This window comes from Gossypium raimondii, chromosome 10, assembly GCF_025698545.1.
Source record: "Gossypium raimondii isolate GPD5lz chromosome 10, ASM2569854v1, whole genome shotgun sequence".
Classification (NCBI taxonomy): Eukaryota; Viridiplantae; Streptophyta; class Magnoliopsida; order Malvales; family Malvaceae; genus Gossypium; species Gossypium raimondii.
The window spans coordinates 7,827,273-7,853,990 of record NC_068574.1 but is presented as its reverse complement, the minus strand read 5'-3'; the positions used below and the strand labels follow the sequence as shown (position 1 = coordinate 7,853,990).

Below are 26,718 nucleotides of genomic sequence, written 5' to 3'. Positions count from 1 at the left end.
CTAGTGGATAAAATGACAATTCCTATAAATTATCTCACAACGATGAAGAAGGGATCAACTTTTTAAACCCTAAAGTTGCTTTAAGAAAATCTATTCTGACTCTCTACCTCTTTAGGTGAAGTAGCCTTCACAGAACCACCACACATCCCTCCTTATCTCTTTCTTACTCTCCTCCCTTATATACTTTGTATCAACAACTATAAATTTATAGATGAAATAATATTATCATGGTGTCTCTTGTCAAACTTTTTATATGACCTATATTTAAAATAATGTTATTTCTTAAAATTCAAAAACAAATTATTTAAAATATTAAATTATATTATCTTATTATTTAGTTATTGTAATTTTTTTGATCTAAAGTTATTTTAATATTTTAAAAGTGATTATTCTAAATTTTAAAAAATTAAAATATATTATAAGTTCTGTATAATTTAAAATTTCAAACATTTTTTGAATTTCAAATTTATTTTTAAGTTTAAAAGTAATTTATTTCATTTTATAAATATAACTATAATTTTTAACAAATAAATTTTATGTTTTTATGTTTTAAAAATAATTTTATTTTAAAACATTAATAAATTTTAATTTTAAATTTAAAATATAATTAAATATTTATAAATTGAGAGCATTTAACTTTGAATAGAGATTTGATACGACGACTTTTGAAGTTGAAGTGAAATTTGTGGGAGTATTATGGCGACATTGAAAATGGTTAATCTGAAGTGATGATATTATCTGATTTTTATTGAAACTCATTTATTTCATTAAATAATTTTTAATTTAATCTATTTTATTTAAAAAAAATTATGTAAATTTAAATCTATTCACTATTTATTAAGAAGTTAAATATATTGCGTTTAATGAAAATAAATTTGACGTTTGTGAAAAAGATAGAAAATGAAAGAGGTAGCCAGATGATGACGTGGAAAGATCTAAAGTAGATCCTGATTATTAAAAGAAAACTGCCTTCCACGTCGGCAAAAAAGTATGACACCGTCAGAATTTCAGAAGGGCAAAGTCAGAAAAGAGAAGGCATTTGTACCCAAAAAAGAAAGAAGGAAAAGATAATGCATCACCGTTCATGAACGGGCTAAAATCAATATTAAAGTACAATGTCTGTCCTTAACGCAAACATTGCCCGAAATCCCGACGGACAATAACGACGGTGATGGATACATTTTCATTTCGACAATTTATTTTTTCCCTTACTACCCTTCAATCACTTCTCGGAGATATCCGACGCCAGCCGAGACGCGATCGCCGAGTGGTACATCATATCGTGAAACGACGAGTTCTCCATCGTCTTCTTTCGGAGTTGCCTCGCTTTCTCCTCCGTGAAGCTCCCCAGTGTGTATCTGCATCTCGGCTTCGCCTCCGATGTGTTTCCGGCATTGCTATCGTTGAGGTAATCGGGGTTGGATGGCCACCCGAAGAGAGGGGTCCACCATGAGGATGAAGAAACGGGATTCTTACGACTCGGGTCGGGTCTTTTAAGTGATTCGGATGAGGCCCGGATTGGGGCTGAGAAAGAGAATGCAAGAGCGTTCGCCATTGAACTTTTCAGAGTTTTTGGTAAACGAAGGGGAAGAGAAATCGCCACTATTAATTCTTGTGGATAGAGGTGGGGGAGAGATGATCGTCTGCGGTATAAAGGGGTTAGCATCAATGTCATATCTTGCCATCTGATGGTATTTGGAGGATAACGTTAAAACATTTGACCATTCGCCAGGTAGGTTTCAAAGGCATTAGGGTAGGAACAGGTGTAGGAGATTGAAAAGGTTTGAAAGAGGATAAGATAGAACACGTGGAGGCGCGGAGACTGTATTTGATGGAGAGCACTTTTTAAGGTAAGTTGTCGGAGGACTTGCAAGTGGGGACTTGACGGAGTCGTCACGGAAGGTATATCTTTGCCCCCCCATGTAAACTTTGATTCAAGTTTGGAATGGAAACACTTCTGAATTTGGCAACAAAGTGCCAAAAAGAAAATCCAATCTTGATTATCGGTACTCATGAATGTGGAGTTTTTTTAATTATATTATTAATTATTATGAAATGTATCTGTATTTAACGACGATCTGTTATTAACATGTCAAAATCCATCGATATTGAGTTATATGTAATATATTTGCTTTTAATTTTTAACACCGAAGAGTTAAATCTAAATAAAAATAAATTGACCTTGGCATCTATCAATGTCGAGTTATTTTTTAATTATTATTTTAGCCGCCGATAAATGTGTTCAATGGAGCTCTACACTAGTAGATGTTCAGATTAGTTTGTTTTAAATTTTTACTGTTTATCGTAAACTTAATTTTAATAAATGCTTTTAATGGAGTTCCGCAATTTAGCTTGTTTTATAAACCTAACCTTCATGAATGTAGGTGTCAACTTTTTTACGGTGCCTATAAATACCCCAACAAAAATTGCCTCTCATTATCGTCAACTTCTTAAGCCAAAAATCTCTCCAATTTTTTTTATTTACCTTAAATTTGATTAAGGGAAGAGAATCATATCGTTCTAGTAGTCCTTCATACGGTATTTTTTTTATTAAATGGTTATTTAAACAATTATGTATTCATTGTTAATATTTAATTTTTGTAGCAATCTTTTATTTATTTTTGTTGTCGTTTAATTAGGTTGAGGAGCGAAATTTTTGAATTTGATAAAATATACATTATTCAAATGAAAAGAATATTCAGATGTAACGAGATTTTTGAAGATTGGTGAAGTACTTAATATGCCAATTCGGTCGTCATTACTTGTAGTCTTAGTGGAAGGGTGGAGACAAGAGATTTTTAGTTTCGGTTTTCCCTACAATGAAGCAACAATCACGTTAGAAGATGTAGCCCTAATCATACACCAATAGTAAGCTCATTTCAACTATTATCATAATGGGCAAATAACATGTGAACTTCATAACCCCATTTATACCTCCACAAGATTGGTTGTCATATACCTGTAGCATTGGCCGTCTTTATATGATTGCGCCCACTATTGGACCTCAAAAATCTACACTTTATATTGGATATCCACTTAATACGTTCAGCTTGGATTTTTGTTATGATTTTCCTTTTCATTTTACTTAAGAATGCATCACTTTTAAATTTCATGTTAAAGGTCATATTCGATTGGAATCTAACTCCATCATTAGTTAAAATATTCATTCAAATATATTTGTGTCATAGTCAATTCGTCATCTTGAAGCTATCAAACATTAAATTTCGAATATTACAAATAATTTTAATAAATTTAACAATTCCTAATGACAAAAATCCAAAATGTTTAATACAGTTCATAGGTTTACACGTAGAACACATTTAACAAAATGTAATAACAATAATAACATAACAATTTTAACAATTCTTAAAACAAATAATCCAACAAAAGTAACACTAAATTACTAAAACGAATTTCAATAAAAAATTGAATTTATTTAATTTTTTTAATAGTATAGTGGTTAAATTGATCAATTAGCAATTTAGGGATTAATTTGATAAGATACATATAATAAAGGGGCACTTTCATAGAAATAAAAGTAATTGCATAGAGAAACAGAAATAAAATTGACATGATGAAGTTAGATGCATTAATGGGTTCAAGAAACAGAAACAAGGCTTTCAACATAGATGATTGTAGAAACAAGTTGAGGTGCGCCTGGAATACAAAGAAGGTGGCTACTTTCATCCTCTAGATTGAACCAAGCAGGCTGTTGTCCTCCACCGTCATCCAGCAATACTTTATTGCCATCCCTGGCATACCCTACAGCTCTGGTGTGAAATATATTGGTCACCCATTGATTTCTCGACAGATAAAGCAACTCAGTCCAAGACTCCTTCACTCCATACTCCTTCATCACCCATATATTTACGTGGTCTTCGATTGGACAACTCGAGAAATCTCGGGAAACACATAAACAACCTCCCAACACTCCCACATTCATGTAGCTGAAGCCCTCGCAATAATAAGCGCCGCATTTCTTGTCTTTGGAGCTCCTCTTTCCTTCAGGGACTTCGAAGTACTCCTCGGTGGTAAGATGAAGACCAAATATCACGTTTCTTCCTGACAATATTTCATCCCCTACCCAATGAATGGCATTGTTTATGTATGCCCCGTCGTTGTAGTTAATAGGTATGTCGTAAGGGCAATCCTTAATCCTCCTCCAAGTGTTGGATTTCTGGCTGTAAATCGTAACTTTGAAGCAGTTTTGTGTCTTGGATCTCAGCATTTTCACCACCTTATAGTCTTCGGTGATATTGTCATACCCAAATCCGAGTATGGTGCTGTTGTCGTAGTTGTATCCGGGGATGGTGTCATGATCCATACTTATATCTTCATCCAAGGCTGGCAAATAATGACATTTTCTGGTTGATGGATTCCATAGAGCGATGCCTTCTTCACGATGGTACACAGCAAGTAATCCATTGTAAGAACCTATTATTCTAGAACGGTACTTGGTGATTTCAGCTGTAAATGGACGAGGAAATTGCACCAAGTTGTTGAGAGAGTCGAAATCCACCGCATAGGCATTATCGTCGATTTCTGCACCGTTATCGAGGAAAAGCTTGACATTGTTGTTGGTTTTCAAGGACTGATGGAGATGACTTTTGACAAAATGTGAGTCATCTATGAGAGAACCCCATGGTTTGGACACACATTTGAAGCGGAGTAGTGTCTTCACTGGAAGCCGACAAAGTATGTTAGGAATCATATCAGTCGGAAAAGGTGACATTGGTGTGGATTAGACAAGAGAGGAGAAACCTGGTTGATTGTTTTGCAGAGAAATGAAAAGTCGTAATAGATGAGAGTACCAAACAGGAAGTCAAACGGAAAAACACATAGCTGTAACATGTGAAAATAGATCATTATCAGATTATTAAAAAAGTCAAAGCTTTCATGTGCCCTTCCTTCTTTATCAATTATTTTACATTCAATAGATTATTTAATTCGTATTTTTGCAGAAATCCGATGGCTTCCAACAGTTCAAAATATTGTTTTCCTAAAAAGAACAGGGACTTTAGCCTATGGTTTCCATACAAGTAACAGGTTCAACAGCATCCATTGATCTGCCACCTTCAAGAAAACCAAAAGGTTCACAAGTTTTTAAAGATCAAAAATCAAACTCGAAACAAACATACAAGGCAATTTGAAAAGAGAGTTCATTTTATTTCCATTGAGAATAAACAAAAAAAAAAAAAAAGCAAAAAATTCTATATATGTTTCTGTACCCAAAAACAGAGCAAGAAATACTCACACCCATAATCCTACAACCTGGCAAGCAAAGTTGAAAACGAACACTTGATGTCATCTACAACTTTAATACTATGTCATGCGTCTATGCGGTGCCAATATGAAGGCTAGTCTTGATCTTACGGGTAACCTCATCAGCCACAGCCTTCACTTTTGGATTTAGTGCATTTCCAGGTACTGCATCACTCTCTTCACGACTCACTGGACTTGTCAACCATATTCTAATGGTGCCATCTTCAGATCCAGAAGCATAGGATTCCCCTCCAGGTGCGAAACGTACACAGTGGATAGGACCATGGTGACCCTTGTTGCAACCTACATTGAAAAAATGCACATTTTGAACTCTTTAACAATCTGACAAACACCAGTAGAAAAGAACATCACACGACCAGTTTCACAAACTACACTCATCTGCTTCGATGGGATCCATCCTTTACGGTTTTTAGATTTTTTTTATGACTTGCAGCATATTTACCATTCTATTGAGTATGTAGCAAGGTATACTGGGAAACATGTTGCAATCCTCCTTTGTGTAGCATTCAAAGATATCCACTTTTGGCATAGCTAATTTTTAAGTCCCAAACATATAGCCTTTATTTTATTTTATTTTTTGGAAACCCAAACATAGGAGGCACCTACCAAGCTCTTTTCCAGTATGAAAATCAAACACGTGCACCCACATATCTTCTCCACCAGCAATGAACTTATCGCCATGCTTTGGCTCCAATGAAGCTGATTCTACATTGCATGGCATGTCGTAGCTTTTCACCAACTCAAAACTAATAAGAGCAAATACAAATGTCAGCAGCCATGGTGCCAAAAGAATAAAGTTCTGCACAAACTGGCTTAAAACTTACTGATTTGAATCCCAAAACTTAACAGTAGATCCGTCAGCGGTGGTTATATAGCGACCATCCTGACTCACTTCAGCACTAGTGACGGGTGATTTTGTTTCAAGTGTTTGAACAATTTTGCCACTTCTAAGATCCCAAAACCTATACAGGTACAAGGTTCAGGAAATCATTTAGACAATAATATTATTGCGAGAAAATCAATGCTAAATTGACTTTTTCCTATAAATCTGTAATTTATTTTATGCATCAAAGGTTTGAGAATACACCGTACAATCAAATATGGAAGACATGGTTTTCAATATACATACATATAATGTGTGTGTGTGAAATATTTACCAACAACCTAAACTAAAATCACCTACTTCTTTTTCTTACTTTCAAAAACTTTCCATATGGCCCTATACTAAACAATTTATAATTTCAAATTGTGGCACCAGCACTTTCTTAGGCTGATTAAACTGAACCCAAGGAATGTTCGGAAACAAGGATGCATAACCTGCAAAAATGCCCTTAAATGTTCAAGCTTGACTTTTAAAATTAATAAACAATATATATTCATTAAGCTAGCTCAAGTGCTCAATGCAAGCGATGCTAGAGTGATGCTACACTCTACCCATCAAACACCTTATCTCAAAGCCCTAGAGTGATGCTACACTAATTCAAGACATGTATGACACTGATGCAAACGAAATATCTAAACTAAAACAAGCTCCTAACTTGTTAAAGTAATTATAGAAACCACAGAGGAAAAAAAATGCAAAGGTGACATCTATAGAACATGTTCATACCTAACACCACTAGTATCACTACAAGAACTTAAAATGGTTTGGTCACTGTGGAGCCATGCAACAGTTCTAATTGAACCAGGCGAATTATCCACTTCTCTTGGTGCTGCATCAAGACGATTCAAATCAAATATTCGAAGAATTTTCTCAACTCCACCCGTGAGTAGATGGTGTGTATCCTGTAAAAATGACAATTTACTCAGAAGAAGTTTATCCTCAGCTGAAGAGTATATTTATTAATGAAGCAGGAATGTGCGTGCAAGCCTCAAGAAGTTAATTGCAATCTAAACTCAATATCATGTATTATTTACAAACAAATTTTAAAATTTGTAAAGGTCTCATGAATAAGAAAAAGCAACCGCTAAAGCTCACATAAATGACTTTGGCAACTTCAGTCCATCAAACAAAAAGGATACACAATTGGACCTAGCAAATGATTTAAGTGCCAAAGAGACACATGAATAATAACATATAGAAAAAAGAAAGATGAGCTTATGAAAGTATGCAAAATATTTTCAATAGTACAAGAAACGTAGACAAATTTCAAAATAAGAATTCAAACCATTGGATTAATGCAGTTCTTTCAAAGTCAGTTGCTTTGGAAGCTTGCTTATATTGGGTCAATACACATGCTACCTTGAAAGCATAACCACTGGCATCTCAAGAAATACAACCTTCTTGTAATAATATCTAAATAGAAAGAAATAGTGCTGATATTTAATCACAAAAATAAAATTGCCCATGAGAAACAAATCTGATAGAATACTTGCTACCCAGAACATCATAATCAGAAATAACATTGCAATGGGCTTAAGCATTAAATGAAAATTTATAATTAGGGAAAAATATTCTTATGGAAAAACAATTAAGCTCAACCTCCGAAAATGCACATGCTCGAACAATATGCTTGTGCTCAAATGAGTGCAATTCATCTCCAGTCAATGCATCCCATAGTTTCCTGGAAATATTGAAGGAAAATGATGAGCCCCACTTTTCAACCAACTATCCTCACTAAAAATGACACCATGAGAATGTCTGTGCGGGTGAGAGGAGTTACAAGAAGAAGAAGAAGAAGAAGAAAATCAATATCAACTTTTAATAGTTCATACACATGTAATTCCCAATTTCCTATATTTAGAAAGACAAGCAGGACCTCAAATGAAAGAAAGACAAGCACTTTGGTAATTTTGCCATTTTGGAAGGGATATCTGAAAAATCTAGCAGTTGATACCTTCCAGTTATTATTGATTAGCACAACCCAAGAACTGAACCTACTAAGTACAAAAATTGCCACCAAGTTCTATCAGAGCCTCACTAACCGTACTCCTAACAACTAGTTGATAAGGGACAGAGAGTGTGGTAATCCACAAGGATGAGGTCCCTTTATTTTCTGGTGAGTGCTTAATAGAATATATAAGTGTGAGAAAATAGGTTGGAACGGTGGAATTTGGTATCCCTTTGCACAATAAAAATTTCTTCCCCCAAAAAAAGTTACTTCTACGGCTGAACAAAAATTACATACGCGGAAAAATCAGCCGAGGCAGATGCAACACGTAATGCATTGGTATCCAGACAGGAGCTCCATACTGCACCTTTATGCCCTTCAAATGTGCCAATCCAATCTCCAGTCTCCCCATTTCTTAACATTGGAGTGGAGTCTGAATTCCCAATGCATCATTAGAAAGAGAGTTGATAAACAAGAAGCTAAATGGAATCAATCAACATCACCAGAATGCACTCATAATCACTGTCATCTGCTATGACTTCTCAGAAAAAAAATAGAAACTAGAAGATGCCAACATAGCAAGAAATTACCAAATCACTATGCCAAGACAACCTATAAAAATGGATTATGACAGGAGAGATGATTAACAATAACATTAAAACAAATCCCATAAACAACCTGATCAACCACAAACTAGAATTCTTGCTTCAAAATGATCATACCATTTCAAATGACATAACAATGGTAATTTATACTTGCTTACGAATAAATAATAGCTAAATGTCAGCGCAAAGCAATGATATTTCAATATTGTATCTGCCTAAAATGATTAGGGAACGGACTCATCAAAGAAAAAGGCAGTTCAAAACAGTATAAAGAAATAAATTCAAAGCTGAAAATTAATATGATCCAGAACAGACTAAATCAAACGAAAACCCCAAACCTAATTCGACATTCCCGCATCTAAATTCATATACGTAGCTGATTTATACAAAAAAAATCACTAAAACAAAATTCAAAAGAAACCCCAAATTTAATCAACAACAAGAAAATAAAAGCCACACCTTTACTGGCACTGATAAGAAAATACCCATCAGGGGTAATGGGGCTGTAGAACAAATCAACTACCGGCCTTGAATGCCCATGGCACACTAACGGTAAAGCCACCTTTTTCTTCTCCATTTCTCCAAATTAACAACAATAGCAATAGAAATTTTTAAAAAAATAGAAAAAAAATCCTAATTTGATCCTTTTGAATCAAGTTCTTTAAAAGGGAAAGCAATTATTTAATTATGTTATATTACGTAACTAAACTATAGCACAATTGTAATGGTTTATGTACTTAAAAACAAAATTAAAATATTTTGCTTTTTTATTTTCTTAAGAAGGGATGCAAAGTAGGGTTTGAAATTTTAACCATAAGTTTGCTAATGTGATGTAAATGATTGGATTTGGAAAAGTAAATAAAATTTGATCGCTAAATATGAAGAAAAAATGGAAAATATATCTACATATGAAGGATATATATAGCAGGGTAGTTGGAGAGCAGGAAAAAACATGGAAAACACCTTTGAAGGAGACCTTCATTATATAGTCAAGTAGTGAGAGATTTGGGCATCTTTTCAGTTTTGCAAATAAGGGTTTCTATTTTTTGATTATGTAAAATTATACCACGTCTTTTTCAATCTAATTTTGTTGACCTAAGTTGAGATTTTATATCTTGATTTGCGTGATTGGAGTTAACATATAGGTCATGTATGGGAAGTTTTGCCATGCATTTCCTGGGCTAATCTTTCCTTCACAATTAGATTTTTTTGTAGCTGTTCAAGATAATTCAATTCAGTTTAATTGTCCATCTTTTTATATTAATTTTAGATTTGATAAAATTTTAAAGTCTTTTTTATAAATATTTCTAAAAATAAATTTTAAGTAAGGCTATATTTGATAAACTGAATAATTAAATGTTGAATTTAAGTTATGGTATATTGCTTCAAATTAAATATTGAATATAATTAGATTTTTATTTAAATGAAATAGAATTAAATAAAAAATAATTGAATCTATTCTATATTAAGGGTGTATTTGATAAATTATTGAAACGAAAATTTTCAGCATTTAATATTTTAAATGTGTTTTGACTTTTTAGCATAAACCACAGGTGTCCTCATTCGTAAAATCCTATTCGGCCCGAGGATGGTATTCAATTAATGCCCTCCTAACAATGTTGACTCTAAGATTTGAACTTTGTTTAAATGTATTTGATAATCATTGTAATTTTTTTACTTAATATAAAATTTTGAACAAATAAGTGTCAGAATAAGATAAGTAGGTAGGTAGCTACCTCTCACTTAATGTAGAATGTAACAATCTAATTTCCAGTGGTATCGAAAAATGCATTTTGGAACCTCATTTCCATAAATCAAGTTCGTAAATATAAAATAGGAATGTTTATAGAGTTAATGTGAAAATATAATAAAGTTCGATTAAGTAATTTAGCTGAGAAAATAGTTAATTAAAATTTAGGGACTAAATTGTAAAAGTCCAATCACTATTAAATTTTAATTTAGAAAAATCTTGGGGACTTAGATAACAATTATCTAAAAGACTAAAATGGTTATTTAACCATTTTAATAATGAGATAGTGAATGGTGATGGCGGTTACCACTAAGTTTAATTACTAGTTAATTAAAGTATAATAAACCATAATTAAGGTTTAATCATATTATAAATATTAAAGTACAAGTGGAAAAAATGAAAACCATCATTATTTTCCTCATTTACACCGTCCACCATTGTTGAAAGAAAGAAAACCTTAAGTTTTCATTCAACATTCGGCCAAGCAATAAACTAAGGTAATCAAGTTTTTTTCTTATAATTTTATAAATTTATGATTATGAGAGCTTGATTTAGTTAGTCCATATATCAATTTATTCAATTATTAAGTTTTTAGAAAGTTTTCATTATTAAGAAATTGATGAATTAGGCTTGAAATTGATAGTTGGTAAGCTTAGATTGTAAAAAAGACTAAATTGGAAATTGGATTAAGCTTGTTAGATGATTTTGTAATATTAGGGACTAAATTGAATAATGAAAAATTTGTTATGAAATTATGCTATGAATAGAAAGTATATGATTCCTAATGAAAGAATGTGAAATCAAATTCTGATCCAATGCTAGATATCGAAAAATACACATATCCCGAGTATAAGGATTGTAACACCCTACGCCTGACCCAATCATCGAATCCGGGTATGGAGCACCACAGGTCGTCCTGTTGGAAACACGCCATTCTTACTTTTGAAACAATTGTCCATTTTGGCGGGTACCCTTTTTTCAACACGATGTTCTGTTTATTTAAGACTAAATTTATTTGGAAGCAAAATTTAAAATGATACCCTGCCACACTTAAAGATTTAAAGATACAAGGAATAGCCTTTTGTGGTAGCTCAAACAACATTTATAAAAAAAAAAATACAGATAAGCTAACGAGGCTACCGATCAACATTTAAAGTGTTCAAAATAACGTTTCAAGTACAAATTAATGGTTTTAAAATGGTGATATCTAACAATTGTCCTAGCACCCCCTAGCAAATACATGTTACCCACGAAAACAAGAAGGCTTACAAATGGTCGTAGATCTAGCTGTATCCCTTTAATCACCACACTCAACCTAAGAACCTGAAAGGAAGAAGAAACTGGGTAAGTTCGTGAGAACTTAGTGAGTTCCTGGGAAATAAATCCCACCAATAGTATTGTCAGACATTAAGGAATAAGGCTCAAACTAACGGACTAGTTCGCCACATTTGGCGGATACATCCCTCTTATCCGTAGATCAACTGGCGGATTCTACCGCAATCAAACTCAGCCTATCGACGGATAACATTGGTTTCTAAACTCATAAATGACAGTTATGGGCACAACTACTCCGCGGATACGCCACTTGTGTAGACTACCCTTTTATGACTGACAGACTTTACTTTTCATGCAACGTGCACTACCATATGCACCTTTTTCTCACGTACTCCCTTCCTTGTGCTAGTTTATGATCCTGGTTCTAAAGAACTCATTTTTCTTGTATTTTCATATCCCTTCATTAGAGTTATTAAACAAACATCACCTCCGTATCCTCCTAACTTCCCTCCTTATTTGAACAGATATGTGTTCCTCATGTATCTTCTTTATCATTTTACATGACAACCTTCCATTGTCTTCTTACACCAGTTTGGATACGGAGCTTGTGTACTAAGAAAGGAGTACTCATACCATGAAAATATCAGGTTTTCTGGGTTTATTTAACCGTATATAATCTTGCATGCACTGACTCTTTGAATATGTTTCATTAGACATGAACATCAGAGACAAAGGACAAAGCTACTTACCTGGTTGTACAGTGATAAAGATTAAACGAATTAACGTAGATACCAGACTCAAAGTACAGAGGAACTCACCAGGACACTTTACTCAAAGCTTTATCTACTCTACTGGTTCACTCCCTTTAGTACTGGAACCTTCTCTCGTTTTTTTAGCTAAAAAAAACTTCTTTAAACATAAAAAAAAGACCAAAACTTTATGACATAACAAGAATCTGTAGACATGCAAATAGTTTTTGGATAGAAGTTTTTTTTATATAATATTTAAAGAAATCCTATCAAGCCTCTATTATGTTAGTTTCTATCTATTTGATAAAGCTTAAAGGAAGGGTTAAGAATTTACCAAGAGACAATTGGTATAGAAACTCTCCTAAGCTTTAATAGTTAACACCTTCGTTAACAAATAACTCTCCTGGTTTCTTTGATGATAACAAAGTCTAGCAGAGAAGATGAATCAGAAATCTTATCTTAGCTATCACGTTAGCCTATCTATAAATAACTCACGTCCAAATTCCAATCGGGATTATCTCTAATCATTACTCGTTCTCCCATGCTTGCACTAATTAATCACATCCTACGAGGCTCTACAAGTGTCCTAATTACTGACACATTGCCTCCACTTGGATGTAGGTGACTTAAACGTGTCCCACAGGCTATCATGCTTACTTTAGTAGTGACACCAAAAACACAGATGGCGATCTTATTAGCTGGAAAGTCTGTCTCATAAGGTTCGCACCACAATCAAGAACTCGTCATATCGCAAAGTGGAACTCTATTGTATTGGTGAAGTTCTACGAAGCACTTCACCACAAGTTACCATCATCAATCGGTCTAAGCTTTGCAACTTAGGCAATCTTTGCCAACGTAGTCTCACAAATCAGACCAACTCGACAATTGGGGTGTGACAGGGACTAAATTAAATAAAATACAAAACGTGTTTGACTTTGTATTTAAATGTTAATTGGATGTAAACTAATGTTGTTTCTATTATTGAACTATTGAATGTTAAAAACGACGTCGGACCGTCGAGAGGAAAAGGAAAGGTGAGAGTTGTTTCAAAAATTAACTTGCTGAAAATATTAATTTTCAACACTTAATTAAATAGGATCTAAATAAGAAATAATAATCAATAACTTTTATATATTATTATTTTTAATTATAGAGAATTTTAATTTACTTCATTATTTTAAATAAAAATAGTTGTTTTTAGATCATAAAAATTCAAAATTAATTGTAAATTAAATTAAATAAAAGTAAAGGTTGCTACTGTTTAGCAACTTTTTTTAATTTATACTTAAAACACCATCTAAACACTATTATTTTTTTCTATTTGTTTTTTTTCTCAAAGTTAATCATACTTGTCATTACAAAAATAATGTGTAGAAAAGAGTATAAGTTAAAATCGACTTGATCAAATAAGATTTCAGTTGAAATAGTTTCGGCAACTAAATTGATTATAAGGTAATATTAAATAATTGACCGATGTTTAGCTGGTTTGGTTAGGTAATTTATACTAGTATTCTTCATTTTCGTTTTACAGTCAACATTTAAAATTTATTGGTATCCCTTCTAACAATGTTGTTTTCGAGGTTTAAACATGAATTTTCCCCTAAGTGTATCACATTATTATTATTATACCTAACCACATCATATTTCCAATTTTAGGATGAGATGTTTGATTGTGATGTGTTGTTTGTTTCTGATGGTCTACGGAATAGTCTCATGTTGAGAAGCGAAAGTCCTCATCGCAAGTTCAAAATTATAACCAGTGCTTCATATTGTTTTACGTATACACGCTATAGTTCCCTGTGGGTCGGGTGCACCGATTGCTGAAGACAAAGGTTAAAGTAAATGGAAGAGTGAGAGCAAGAGCTGCTGTGTAAATGCTGGAGTACCTGACTGCACAAGTGCTCGAACTGGCAGGTAATGCAGAAGGTTAAGCATATTACACCTAGGCATCTGCAACTTGCTATCCAGGGTGATGACCTTGATCAAGGGAACCATAGCAGGCGGTGGTGTTATCCCACACATTCACGAATCACTTGTCAACAAGTTCTCAAAGGAGTAATTTATTGACTTGATTCTTTGCCAGCGTTGCCCTCCGAAAAATGGTTTAGAGACCTGTCTTTTGCCTGCACAAAATGTGGATACTAGCTTTTTAGTAAAGCAATTATGTTGATTCAGGTGGCTTCAATTTACAATTCTTCTTCGGGTTCCCTTAGAGGGGGACTAAGTTGCCTTCCAAGTCTTGTTGAGGTGGTTCATAAATAAAAATCAATTTGTTACTGATTTTAAGTATCCAAATAAATACAACAATCATTTCCTTTGCTCAACTTTTCTCTCTTGTCCTTCTGTATGTGTTTTTTCCATTTATTACTTAAAGCCCATGGTTTTTGACAACTTCAATCACCTTTGTAAAAACTCAAAATCAAGCATAAATAAGAGTAATCCAAACCCCAGCATATACCTAAATTGGTTTGTACAATTAGATAGGACATTCAAAAATAAATAATGCAATCCAAACTATCTCTGAATTTTGACACAATGCTCAAATGCCATTCATAATCAATTTTCATAAATGTACAATTATATGCCATTTTGCCACTCAGATACCTAGGACTGTTAAAACAAACATCAGTATAAAAAAAAAATTTAAAAATACAGGCTCTACAAGCACCCCAGAGAATTAGGGTTAGGGTGAGGCTCAGAACACATCAAAATTACCCAAAAGAAGAGGGTCTGATTTATCTCATCCTTTGGGGAAAGATTGCTTGAAAATAAAAGGGAAAAACGAAAATACAGAAAAAATATAGAAAGCCCAAAGAAAGAGATAAGAACCATGGTAATGCAAGTTAAAGAAAGAGGTGTCCTACTGACTTTGCTATTCTGGTTTATGTAGCAATCTGTGTATGAAAGGTGAGATGGCTGCAAGCAATGCCTTGGGGCACTCCTCGTGTGGTAGATGGCCACATCCAGATATTGCAACCAATCTCTGCACAGCAACATCATGAAACACGACATTAGTTTGTTGTTCATAAACAAGAAATTCAAAGAGTATCAGCAATTCTGGCTCGTAATATGGCAACAAAACGCAGAAATGGTGTAAACATGTTACGTGTAAGAACACTGAACAAATGAGTTTAGAGTAAAGTTTCTGTATGCCAGATCTTTCAATTTGAGAGCAGAGGATATAAATTGTTGCAGACTACTTACAGAATTTACAAGTTTTGAAGCCAAGGCCTGGCAAGATTTAAGAGAAATATGGGCATCTTCAGCACCAGCAATGACTAATACTGGCATCTCTTCAATAGCTTTTAGCAGTGATGTTGCATTTTGTGGTGAAAGGATAGTTTCAGATGACAACCTGCTTATCTCATGAAGTGCTTCATCCCAACCTTCTGCACAAAGTGGGGCCTGATTGAAGGAGGATGATCAATTCAACAAATCAAATTAGTAAACAAACAGAAACATCGAACTAGAAAGGTTATATGAAATTTACCTTGTAGAGGCTCAAAACTTCCGTTGTTAACTTGGTTGCATCATACCATGCACGTCTATTTACCACTTGTGTGATTTCTGTTCGCAGAAGCGGACGAACCAAGTGCTTCTTCCCAAGTGAAGTGCGCAAGAGTATCCTTGCAAAGGCGGGAACAACTTCTCTTGACAAGCTAACGTTTAGCAAAACCACTGCTTTGATTGTAATCTGAGTAAACCACAAAATAAACCAAACGGTGTAAGTAAGAACCAAGCTTAAAGGCATTAAGCTAAAGTTGACAACAGGCCAAATTTGCAAAATGACCCTTGCAGTAAAGTTTAAGGAGAAAAAGGTAAGATTCCTGGAAAATGCTAAAAGTAAAACCATTGAACCAAAATACTTGTTACTTTTCCACGCTCAACATAAATAGATCATTTTTGTTTATTCTGACAGTCTACTGTGGGAAACAACACATTAGTCTACTATAGCCAACCCTGAGACGTTCTTGTGTGACTATTTCAAGTAGCTATACAACCGCAAAAGTGCCAATAATGTAGTTGTGTCAGTAAAAAACTAGCCACAATAGCGAATAAGTAGGATACACTTTTGTTGTCTAAAACATCCAAATTGATACAGGAACATCATGAGAGCTTACATTGAACGAATTCATTGAAGTTTGGACTTTTTGTGCAGCCTTCAAAGCAAGCAGGCCTCCATCATCATGGCCAACAAGCACTACTGAAGAAAACCCCATCTCAGAGCAAAAGGAAAGAAGCAAGTCAACCTGAAAATACCAGGTAATAATACTTAAGTACTTCTGACTGATTAAATAAAAAAGCTGACAAGAAATATATTAAAAGATACAGCGAACTGCAGATCAATAAATTAGGAGAGGCCTACAGCAATAGGAAGTGCTTATAAACCAAAAAAAAAAAAAAAACTTCCCAATTATATGTATAACACTTTAAGCATTTAATCTGGTAATGCATCCTTCCTGCCACAAGAGCATATCACTCCTAAATTACCACATAGCATCCAAAAGAGTGTTAAACCTAACCTGAGTTTCAAGCTTGTAAGGATTGGGCAACTCTTTTCCCTCCCAGTCCTTCCGGCTAGGCCTAGAAGTCAATCCCCAACCAGGCCGATCAAAAGCGGCAACTGAACAACCAACCTGGCGAGCAAGCACTCCCATTACATGCCTCCAAGAAAAGACTCCCCCTCCAAAACCATGCACTAAAATGATACCAAGCTCACCACTTGCCTCTATATCTTGTTGTAGAGTGCCAGAGTTCAAATGACTTGTCTCAACCTGTGCAACTGAGTCGTCAAGCCTGAAAACAGGAATATCTTCAGAACGAACAGGAGAATTTGGGGAACCATCCAACAGTGGAGCATAAAGAGAAGAGCTGTGAAATTGATTGCTATAGCTCCTCTGAAGATGGTGAGATTGCGTTTTTATTGAGAAGCTTAGTGCTTGCCTATCAAGCTTTAGCTTTCCAGTAGCCACCTGTGGTGTGCAAGTAACTTTAGGTTCAAGAAAGGTAGTAGATGACAAAGACCTAGGGGGTGAACCAGGAAAGGAAAGCTTGTAATGAATGGTAAGCCCTTGCAGTGCAATGAATAAGCTATCAATGTCAGCAAGTAATCTAGCAGGGAGTTCCCGTTCATCATGAGGTTGCCCAAAAGGCTTTCGCCTTGTTTCACTATCACTTTTTGGAGTTTTCCCTGCAGAGGGAGTGGGAGACCGTGGAACCTTCTGGAAGCCAGAGAAAACATTCTTGCAAGAAAGAACCTGCAATAACATGAATGTTACATCCAAAAGAAAATATCAATATTCCTACTAAGGAACCAAAAGAAATATCAATATTCCTACTAAGGAACCAAAAGCCATGAAAGGTGGAAATTAACTCCTAAAACGACTGAATTTTGTTTCTGTATTCATTTAGTTACTTCACTTTGTGGTTAAATTTTTGCGCCTAAATAATTGCTAGAAAAACAATAAGACAACTATAATGCAGAACCAATTCTAACATAATCATTTCATACTAGCGTAAAAACGCATTTTTATTCTTCAAAAGTTGCTTTTTTTTTATTCAGAAAGCAAAATTAATAGAAACGAACGAGATTTTTTTTTTTTTAATCCCAGCATAATTATGTTATATCAAGTAAAATCAAGCTTTTTGTTTTTAGAAGAAAAAAAAAGGAAATTGCTCTGTGAAACAAGAACACTAATTGAAAAACCCAATGACTACCTTATACAATGAAAAACCCAAAATAGAAATTGAAAAAAAAATAAATAAAAGGAAGCTCGAAAACTTACAGCTTCAGGGTCAACTCGATGAAACAAAAGCTTTCTCCTTGCTCTGCAACTTGTTCTATAAGCAATTACAGTGTGACCAAGTGCGAAAACTACTGATGAAAGAAATAAAACAGGCATTCCCCACGATTTCTTCCAATGAAGCCTTTGGCTTGTCAACGAATAAGCCGACGAGGATGCCTCTGCCTCTATTCCAGAATTCACCGTAAAAACACAGGCCTTAATTGAAAGTAGAATAATCGAAACAAACGCGCATAAAGTAACCGTTCCTACATAAGGTCCATGGGATAATGCTGGGCCATCACACATCGAATATACACCTGCAAATTATAAACATAAACATAAACAAAATGAGAAAATGTATAATGATTCCTTTCATATATATATTCTTATCAACAATGAAAGAGAGAGATCGTACAAGTGATGATGATAGATCTGAGGATGGAAACGAGAGGGATATCGATTAAGGAGTTTTTGAAAGCGTAAAGCCGAAAGTGTTGGTTGAAACTGTAGCAGGTGACGCACGTGAAGCTTGAGAATAAAAGGAAAGGGACCATGATGTCGCCTAACGCCACCAGCAACGGCAGAGACGATCCTATAAGCGACGCTAACATAGCCACCATGAAAATCGCCGTCCGTACGATCCTCCTCCCTTTTTCCACCACCATCCATGCTTTCATCACCATTGTCGAGAATAGAATCGGACGGCCACAATATATTCTTCCAGATTTGAACACAAAAAGAAAAGAAAGAAAGTTTTTCCCCTTTATTTTTTGTTAAACAGAACTATGTCGGAGATGAAATCCCGGAGAAAACCAATTGAAACGCCGCATGCGACGGCATTTCGGCGGTCCGTCGGACAATGGAAAAGAGGTGGAAAGGGAAGTTCAGTGATGGCAGATTCCGAAAAGGAGTATGGTTGTGGTAGTTGATGGCAACTCCTGCATTATGCTTGAAGGTAATGAGTTGTCTCTCTCTCTCTCTCTGTTTTTCTGAATCCTTTGTCTCTGTTTTTCGCTGTGTTTTCGTTTCTCTTTCTCCTTCGTTTATTTCTCTTTCCCTTTTTTCTTTGTTCTCCTTTTCATACTGAAACGGTATATTTATGGTTTTAGGGACAAGTTTATAAATTTATTTTAGGGTTAAACTTGATTTTAATATTTCCTATATAAAAACATTCTTGTAAATTATCTCTTTTTTTACTAAAATATTATAAAAATAATTATTATTTTATCAAAATTACATGTATCCCAAATTATTTCCTAAAATATTATCTTTTAAACAATAATTTAGATTTTATTTTTATTTTTTATATCTAACTTGGAATGTTGAGGTGACAAAAATTCTTACATTGGGATCTCAAATCTTCATCCTATATTGTTTTGGTAAATAATTTTAAACATATTTTATTTAAATAATATTTTTATAATATTTAGGTCAAAAGCTTCTAATAATATTTATTAATTAAATAATTATTTAATATAGTAATAAAATTATATTACTCATATTAATATATAAAATTTTATGCTAAACATTGTTAAACAATTTTAGTTTATCAATAATTTAATTAAAAATTTTAATTTTATATTAATTTTGTTTTATATGATTTAGGTGGATAAATATGGTATATGAAAATTAAAGTATTAAAATATAAATTTTACAAACTTATTGGAGTACATAAAATTAATTCTATTTGATATTAATATAAATGGATTATTCATTTTAATTTAATTGTATTTCAATTTTCATCTAGTTTTATAATTATAAAATTATGAATAACTTGGAGAAGAAGTGAAGAAATAAGATTATGAAAATAAAAGAAAAAGAAGACAATATTGAATAATAAATTAATTTTGTCTTACTGTAATCATAAACTGCGATTAATGATTAATAAGAATGAATCTGACAGCACTTGATTCTGCCACTGCACTGCCACCCCTTTTTATTTTTTATATTTTCTTTGTTTTTTACACTGTCATTTACTTTTCTTTGGACCCATTTGCCCTCTCCCCAATTTCTCTCCTCTCTTTTATTTCAATTTCGGTTTATTTGTTTATTTCTACTTCCTTAGTTTCTTTTTTTTTTTAATTCAAATATGTATTCCATCAATTAAATTGTGTTGATATGGGATTACTAGCTACTTCACTAGTGCCACATGCTAACCTCTCATTGTGCCATATGGCAAATATAAATTTAAAAAATATAAAAAAAATTTTACCACATGACATTATGAGAGGCTATCATGTGAGACCATCAGATTGGCTAGAAACATCAGAGCAATTTAATCTCTATCAATTTTGAAAGTAAGCAACTATGCACAGATTCTCACGACGTTAATATTTTTCGTCAATTGTACATAATTTTATTGATATAATAGCAAATTTAGCTCTCAAAGTTTACACATTCTATTAATTTGGTATTGATTTAACAAATCTAACCTGCAACATTTGTGTAAATGTGCAAAAATTGAGGTTGAACTAGGCCAATTTTTGACAAAATATGTAAACATTGAGGGTTAAAAGTGTTATTGTACCAATCAAAATTATGTACATTTAATGTAAGACATTAGCGCCATGGTAGTTGTCTTTAATTGCTCGCTTTCGAAATTAACATGGAATAAATTGCTCTGATTTTTCTAGAGGGACAAATTTGCTCTCAAATTTTTTAAAGAGACTAGAAAGGTCCTTTTACCAAAATAAATTTAATTTTTGAATTTTTTTATTTTTGCTGACATGGACCACCTCGTCAACAACATAATGGCTAACTTAGAAATCGTTAATGGCCACATAAGCAAATTAACGGTCAACGACAAAAATCATCGGTCAAAAGACTTAATTGATTTTTTCCAAAGTTCAAGGGTTTATCTATTGCTTAAGTTTTTTTTTATTCAATGCTAACTTCTACCCATAACTCCCTTCCAACCATTAAATCAGAAAAAGTAGATTATTTTCATTTATATAGTATCATTTATATTCATGCCTTTTTTAATTTACATTACATTATTTTTGTATTTGTTTAATAATTATTTTATTATATTCAAATTTTTACACTAATTTAAATATCCTAATCAAGATGTAATATAATTTTTTAATTTATGTAAAATATGTTACTATTATTATTCTTTTATTTATAATTTTACTTTTATTCTTTTAATTGAACTAATTGTTTTATTTTGGGATGCTTTTTGGTTTTAATTTTTAAATTTATTGTGTATCAATAATATATTTATGCCATTTAGAATTTTAATACAAGACCCAAATTTACCATTTTTAAAATGTCGTATATTTCAAGCCTAAATCTCTCCATATATGCAATTAAAGTTCTTTCTTAATATTTATTTCCATATATAAGTTATTAAAATTACACATCCAATCCTCATTTACATCATTTTACTTTTAATATTCTTAAAATTTATGTTTACACACTAATCACGTTTTTAGTGTCGCAATCTCAGTACAGTATTGTTCGTTTCCATATTTAATATTATTTTCTTTTCTTATTTATAATAAATTTGTCAAAATATATTAAAACCATTCACTAACATAACATTAGCTTTATTTATTTACATTAAAAAAATCTTTCAACTCTAAGTTGTATCTAGATCTCATCATGGACCGGGCTACTCGCCTAGGCTCAAAGGCTTGATTGAAAGTGAGAGGGTTTGGGTAATGATATAAGCCCGAAAAATGGATTTCGATAAAAAATAAAGTTCATTTCTCTAAATTGGTCGGGCCTTAGGTAGGATTTTTGGCTTGGGCTTGGCTCGAATCGACCTAATCTTTTTTTTCTGTTACTGCTTTGTTGTTGTTTTGCTGTCATTTTGCTATTATAGCTACTATTTTGTTGTTATTGTTCTGATATTATATAACTCTTGTTTTTTTGTTAATTTTGTTGCTATTTTAGAAGCATTTGCTATCTAAGTTGCAACTATCTTAATATTATTTAAGTATACAGATTTTTTTAATGTATTTTCAATTTGTTAAGAAATATTTATTTTTAATATTTTAGTGTATTTAATGTATTATATTTTTGAAATTTATTTTTATATAAAAATAATATAAAAATGTAATGCAGGCGAGTTGGGTTGGAGTCAAGTTTAGCATTTTTAATCTAAGCCAAACTTAAGCAAAATTTTATGCTCATTTTTCAGGTCAGGCTAGACCCGAGCATATAAAATATACCTAAAATTTTGTATCTACCCAACCCATGATCAAGTCTAATTCTATCTAGGTTTATATTTTTTTACTAATATTCAATTGTTACAATAATCATTTCTTTGATATCACAACTTTTTACTATAATCAATTATTACAATAATAATTCCCAACTTTTCTTAAACTTAATTATTACAACACAAGGAAAATTGAAAAAAGAGTATACAATTTAATATTTTTATAGAACTTTTTGGTTATACAATAATAATACATTTAATTATTTTTTTTAATATTAGAAGGATGCAAGGGACTTCTCCATGTCCATGAAATTAGAAAAACATGAACCAATGAGGCAACGCTAGTAAGATTAGATCGATAATATTGATTTAGGTCTAATTTAAGAATGTTTGTCAAAAGTACTTTTGGGACTAAAGAATATTCTTAAATAAAAGAGAAAAAATGTTTCTCTCAACCACTTCTTGCAGAAGTTGAAAATTATAATTTCTCCCTTTCTAAATATATTTTTGAGAAACATTATTAAACAATTTAGATTAATGTGTTAGGACATAAAAATTCCTTTGCTCCTTAATTCTGATGTGATTTCTATGAAAAAGTCAGGAATCCCCATTTGTGAAAGCTCTATGTTGGGTTATTTACCATTATATGTTTTTGGTTTTAAAAAACTTAAATCGCAAGGACATAAAGAAGGGATAAAGGATTTTTGTTCTATTTCCAAGGACATAAGCCTATTTTCAATATGGTGCCATTTTCCGTTAAAATATTTTAATATAAAAAATTTAAAAAATGTTTTATCTGTGCCATATATAAATTTTTAATTGAGTTGACGTCATAAGTCAATCGGATGTCAACTCAATTAGAAAATAACTAAAATACTTTTATATTTAAGTAGTAACAAATCTATATTATATTTTAAGTTTCTAATTGAGCTTGAATACAAATTAAATTGAAAAATAACTAGAAAGCTCTTATATTCAAAAAATAACAATTTTTTTTACATGAACTCTATAAAAATATTTTAAACCCGCTATAATAACATTTACAAAACCTCAAATTTACCACTTTAATTTTATATTTTGCAAAAAAATTAACCTGTTAATATTTCATAATCTAATATATATATGTAAGATATTGATTTTGATCGATTACCAATTGAATTGTGTCTCAACTCAGTGACAGCAAACGTAGTAATGCAGTAGAAAAGTTATTCCTTCTTTTCTTTTCCCTTCTAACATAGTAAGTTAAAATATACGCTATACAAAACTAGTTACCAAGATTTGTCCGAAAAGGGTTCATAGCTCAGTGGTAGAGCATTTGACTGCAGATCAAGAGGTCACCGGTTCGAACCCGGTTGAGCCCTATTTTACATTAACAATTTTTAGTGCAAAATTCATTGGTATACTGCATAGCGGTGAACTGGTGATGGTAGTGAGATAAATTATAATGTGAAAGCAAAACTACTATCAGGAATATTAATTTAAATATATTAAAATAAAATTTTACCGTATGTAATTGTTTATATAGATTATTTTTCTGTAATTAATAATATTTATAAGTTTTTTATTTTTATTTTAATTACATTAATATTATATGTTATCTCAAAAGCATGAAATAAGATACATGTTATAAATAATATTATTAAAAATTAAGGTGAAATTAAATATATTTGTAATAGATTGAAAATGATAACAGAGATGATAGATCGAAGAAAATCAAAATAGAAGATGATGAGAATAATAGACGATTAAAATAATAAAATAAAAATTTAAGAGTGACTAAAATAAAAACGACGCTATTTTAAAATGATATCTGATGAGTCTATCTATTGACACTAAGTTTTGTTTGTCTTTTGACACGGGGTTTTCTCTTATTTCTTCCTTTTTCTTCTTCGAAGTTTTGTTTCTTAGTTTTGGTGTGACAATTTTTCTTTGTTTTTGAGTGATGGAGGAGGAACTGGCTAATTTGAATCTAATTGATGAGGAGGAGGATGCGTTTCATGAGGAGGCTACGGTGGTGGATCAGAATTATCAATTCAGTTTGGTAGGACGATGCTTGACTGATAGTGTTGTTCATTTTCCATCTTTATGCAATACCATGGTTGATCTTTGGCATCCAAATGGGGGGATTTGTATTTCGGATTTAGGAGAAAAAATGTTTCTTTTTCAATTTTTCCATGATGTTGATGTTTAAAGAGTGCTTTCGGGAACTCCACGGTTTTTCAATAATCATTTACTATTCCTTCAACAAATTCAAATGGGGGAAGATCCGTTAATAGTTTCGTTATATTTATCAGAGTTTTGGGTCTAAATACCTGATTTGCCTCCAGGTTTGATGACGGAAACTATTGCCAAACAAGTTGGGGATATTTTGGGTCAGTTTCTTGAATATGATACATCTATTCTGACTATGGAAATCATAAAATTTATGCGCATTCGAATTCGTTTGGATGTGATAATTCTGTTGAAAAGAAAGAAAAAGATTCAGATTGGCAAGGACTAGACTGTCTATGCTCGTTTTCAGTATGAGAAACTTAGTTTATTTTTCTTTATTTGTGGTAAACTTAGTCATGGGGTATTTCATTACGTGCAGTGGTGCGACAGCGAAACGCAACTATGAGCAAATGGCTCCATAAAGCAAACGGTTCAGAATGCAGACTGTTAGATATGGAAAGAGACACTAAAGGCCGAATTTCAGGAGAAGAGAGGGATACTAATCCTAATTTTATTCCTTTAGGATCTGGACAAAAGATACTAAGGGGATTGACAATTGGCGAAACATAGACAGTAGGGAGTTAAATGGGGCTGGTAGTGATAATGGGCCTATGGATCTGGTGTTGGCTGAGGAAAATGATCCACTACTTTCTATGGAAGGCAAGAAAAGACAACGGGTAGTAGGTGATACGATAATTTCTTCGGGGAATAACATTGAAGGAGGTCTTCATGATATAATTGCTAGCTCTGCAGGGTGGAGCAACCAAATGCAATGAAACTTCTAAGCTAGAATATCCGTGGACTGGGAGACCACGAATTGTTAATACGCTTAAAAATAAGTTGAGGGCCATTATTCCCCGAATTTTGTTTCTTATGGAAACAAAATTAAATTTAAAAAAGATGGAAATGGTTAGGTTGAAATGTGGTTTTGAAAACGGTATTAATATAGGGGCGATTGGATTAAAAAGTGGTTTATCTTCGGTTTGGAAAGGCAACTCTTTGATTATATTTAAAAGTTATTCTCATTACCATATTGATATTGATATTCATGATAATGAATGTGGAGAATCTTGGAGGTTATCGAGTTTTTATGGGAATATTGATGAACGAAGTAGGCAGAGGTCATGGGAGCTGCTTAGACAATTGAGACATAATCAAATAGTCCATTGGCTTGTGATTGAGAATTTCAACGAAATCATAAGTTCCTTTAAAAAGAAGGGTGGACGTCTTAGATTAGAATAACAGATGGTTAAATTTTGAAGCATTTTGGATAACTACGGGCTTAATGATTTGGGTTTCATTGGTAGGTGGTATACATAGGAGAGAGGAAGATTCTTGCTAACTAATATAAGGGAAAGACTTGATAGGGGAGTTGTGACCTTGGAATGAATGAATCTTATTTTAAGCTATCAAGTGGAGCATTTGAGTCATACCTTTTCGGACCACCGTTCGGTTTTTTTGGACACAATAGGAAGGCGAAGGATGATAAGAGATATGGGACTTGATATGGTGTTTAGAACAATCTTTCAAGGAGAAAGTAAAAAGGAATTGGGCTGATTCATCCGTTAGTATTTCGGTTAAGCTAGCGAAAGTGGGACAACAGTTCCAACAATGGAGTCGCTTAAAGAGCCGGAAGCAAAGGAAAACCCAAATGGATTTAAAGGAACAGTTGCTTGAACTTTATGGTAGGGATCCATCTGATTAGGTTTTGGCCGAAATTACAGATGTTCAGTTAAGCCTTAATTTGGAGGCTGATAAAGAGGAGATCTTTTGGGAACAACAGGCTCAAGTCAACTGGTTGAAAAATGGGAATCGAATACAAGTGTCTTTCACAAAGTAGCTATTACTCACCAAAATCGTAGTCGGATAACTGGATTGGAAAGGAAGGATGGACGTTGGGTTTCAAAGGATGAGGAGATGTTACAGATTGCTTTAAAGTATTTTGAAAACTTATTCTCGGCCTCAAAGACAGGTGATGATGAAAGGTTGCTTGGGTTAGTGGAGAAACGGATCACAAAGAGCATGAATGACGAGCTGCTCAAACCTTTCACTAAGGAGGAAAT

At 32.9% G+C, this 26,718-nt stretch overlaps 4 protein-coding genes and 1 non-coding gene across 7 annotated transcripts; 1 reads left to right on the top strand and 4 right to left on the bottom strand.

Annotated features, from left to right (window-relative positions):
- Positions 1-1,021: 1,021 nt before the first annotated feature.
- LOC105778447 (hypothetical protein) lies at positions 1,022-1,783 on the bottom strand. The gene has a single exon (XM_012602159.2). It carries the CDS (start codon positions 1,673-1,675, stop codon positions 1,223-1,225), a length of 453 nt encoding a protein of 150 aa, XP_012457613.1. The 5' UTR covers positions 1,676-1,783; the 3' UTR covers positions 1,022-1,222.
- A 1,687-nt stretch (positions 1,784-3,470) lies between these two features.
- On the bottom strand, positions 3,471-4,732 carry LOC105777733 (F-box protein CPR1). Its single transcript, XM_012601129.2, has one exon. It carries the CDS (start codon positions 4,730-4,732, stop codon positions 3,599-3,601), a length of 1,134 nt encoding a protein of 377 aa, XP_012456583.1. The 3' UTR covers positions 3,471-3,598.
- Positions 4,733-5,144: 412 nt separating this feature from the next.
- Positions 5,145-9,646, bottom strand: LOC105777734 (uncharacterized). The gene is made up of 7 exons (XM_012601130.2): positions 9,179-9,646; positions 8,412-8,547; positions 7,766-7,847; positions 6,893-7,068; positions 6,108-6,245; positions 5,890-6,029; positions 5,145-5,565 (listed from the first exon to the last, which is right to left on the bottom strand). The coding sequence occupies exons 1-7, from the start codon at positions 9,294-9,296 to the stop codon at positions 5,336-5,338; spliced, it is 1,020 nt and encodes a 339-aa protein (XP_012456584.1). The 5' UTR covers positions 9,297-9,646; the 3' UTR covers positions 5,145-5,335.
- A 4,590-nt stretch (positions 9,647-14,236) lies between these two features.
- Positions 14,237-19,363, bottom strand: LOC105777694 (hypothetical protein). 3 transcript variants are annotated; one of them, XM_012601068.2, is made up of 8 exons: positions 18,695-19,363; positions 18,280-18,596; positions 17,017-17,751; positions 16,615-16,743; positions 15,984-16,187; positions 15,698-15,898; positions 15,362-15,476; positions 14,237-14,616 (listed from the first exon to the last, which is right to left on the bottom strand). In XM_012601068.2, exons 1-7 carry the CDS (start codon positions 18,960-18,962, stop codon positions 15,366-15,368), a joined length of 1,965 nt encoding a protein of 654 aa, XP_012456522.1. In that variant the 5' UTR covers positions 18,963-19,363; the 3' UTR covers positions 14,237-14,616; positions 15,362-15,365. The 3 variants fall into 3 exon arrangements, with proteins under 3 accessions (XP_012456522.1, XP_052478801.1, XP_012456521.1); XM_052622841.1 differs by lacking the exon at positions 14,237-14,616 and having other exon boundaries at positions 15,009-15,476; positions 17,017-17,290; positions 17,438-17,751; XM_012601067.2 differs by lacking the exon at positions 14,237-14,616 and having other exon boundaries at positions 15,009-15,476.
- A 4,370-nt stretch (positions 19,364-23,733) lies between these two features.
- TRNAC-GCA (transfer RNA cysteine (anticodon GCA)) lies at positions 23,734-23,805 on the top strand. The gene has a single exon. It is a non-coding gene; the product is annotated as a tRNA-Cys (tRNA).
- The last annotated feature ends 2,913 nt before the right edge of the window (positions 23,806-26,718 follow it).